The 1,071-nt window shown below is 39.5% G+C and overlaps 1 protein-coding gene across 3 annotated transcripts in view; it reads left to right on the top strand.

Moving 5' to 3' along the window:
- LOC106873734 (carboxypeptidase D) overlaps window positions 1–1,071 on the top strand; it is a 471,768-nt gene that overhangs the window by 396,456 nt on the left and 74,241 nt on the right. For all 3 annotated transcript variants that reach the window (XM_052973530.1, XM_052973529.1, XM_052973528.1), the window contains one exon: window positions 399–496. In XM_052973530.1, the coding sequence (XP_052829490.1) occupies window positions 399–496 (98 nt within the window). The remainder of the gene's footprint in view (window positions 1–398; window positions 497–1,071) is intronic.

Here is a 1,071-nt window from a genome sequence, read left to right as displayed (position 1 = left end):
TATATATATATATATATATATATATATATGAGACACACACACTTATATCATATTTACATGCACACAGGTTGAACCGCTACCTCTCTTTATTGAGAAGTTCCAGCTCTAATACTATAGACAAGTGACTAGACTGGAGACCTAGAGGTACTCCAAGAAGAACGAAGTAGTTGGATAATATCCATATTCTCAGTTGGACACGCTTGGGTACCCTACCGGAACGTCTAGTGACAGTTATTTCTGATAGGGCACTATGGGGAAGGTGCTTAAGAATCCATTCCCAGGTCCTCCCAGGACTAGCAGTCAGAAAAGATGATGCATGATGTTTATATAATTTTCAGAGCAATGTGAAGTATTTTACTGATATCATTCTTTATTCTGCTTCTTTACCTCTTTTACAGACAACCCGCTATTGGTTCTCAAGATTTCAGAATCAGTCCATAAACATAGCATTTTAAAACCTCATATAAAATATATTGGGAATATTCACGGAAATGAGGTAAGTTTCGGAAAAGTTATTTTTAACTCGTTTTGAATATTAAATTTGCTTTTTGTATTTTAAACTTACAGTGGCGCGTGGCCAAGTGATTATTGTATGGTCGACACTGTGATACAATGATTTTAGATGTATCTCTTTTGCTGAACTGCTACACCAGGGAAACGCAAACAAACCGATGTACCCTAGCTCAGGTAGTTACATGTTATGTAACCTACAGCTGGGACCCTGAAAAGTGCTACTACTCTGCCTCAGGATACACCAAGGAACATTATCAGATGGACCAGATGAGGATGAAACAAACCAACACCGGTTGTTAAAGAACAATGAGAAACAAACACAAGCGCCAACACACGCTCACACGCACAGACACCCGTGTACACATATGCGCGCGCATTCACACATACACACACATATATAGGAGTGGCTGTATGGTAAGTAGCTTGCTTACTGACTACATGGTTCCGGGTTCAGTCCCACTGATTACCACCTTGAGCAAGTGTCTTCTACTATAGCCTCGGGCCGACCCAAAGCCTGAAAGAAGCCCGTCGTATATATGTATATATATATATATATAT

Source organism: Octopus bimaculoides, chromosome 16 (assembly GCF_001194135.2).
Source record: "Octopus bimaculoides isolate UCB-OBI-ISO-001 chromosome 16, ASM119413v2, whole genome shotgun sequence".
NCBI classification, from domain to species: Eukaryota; Metazoa; Mollusca; class Cephalopoda; order Octopoda; family Octopodidae; genus Octopus; species Octopus bimaculoides.
Note: the sequence above shows the minus strand (reverse complement) of the source record. Positions and strands in the feature narration are given on the sequence as shown.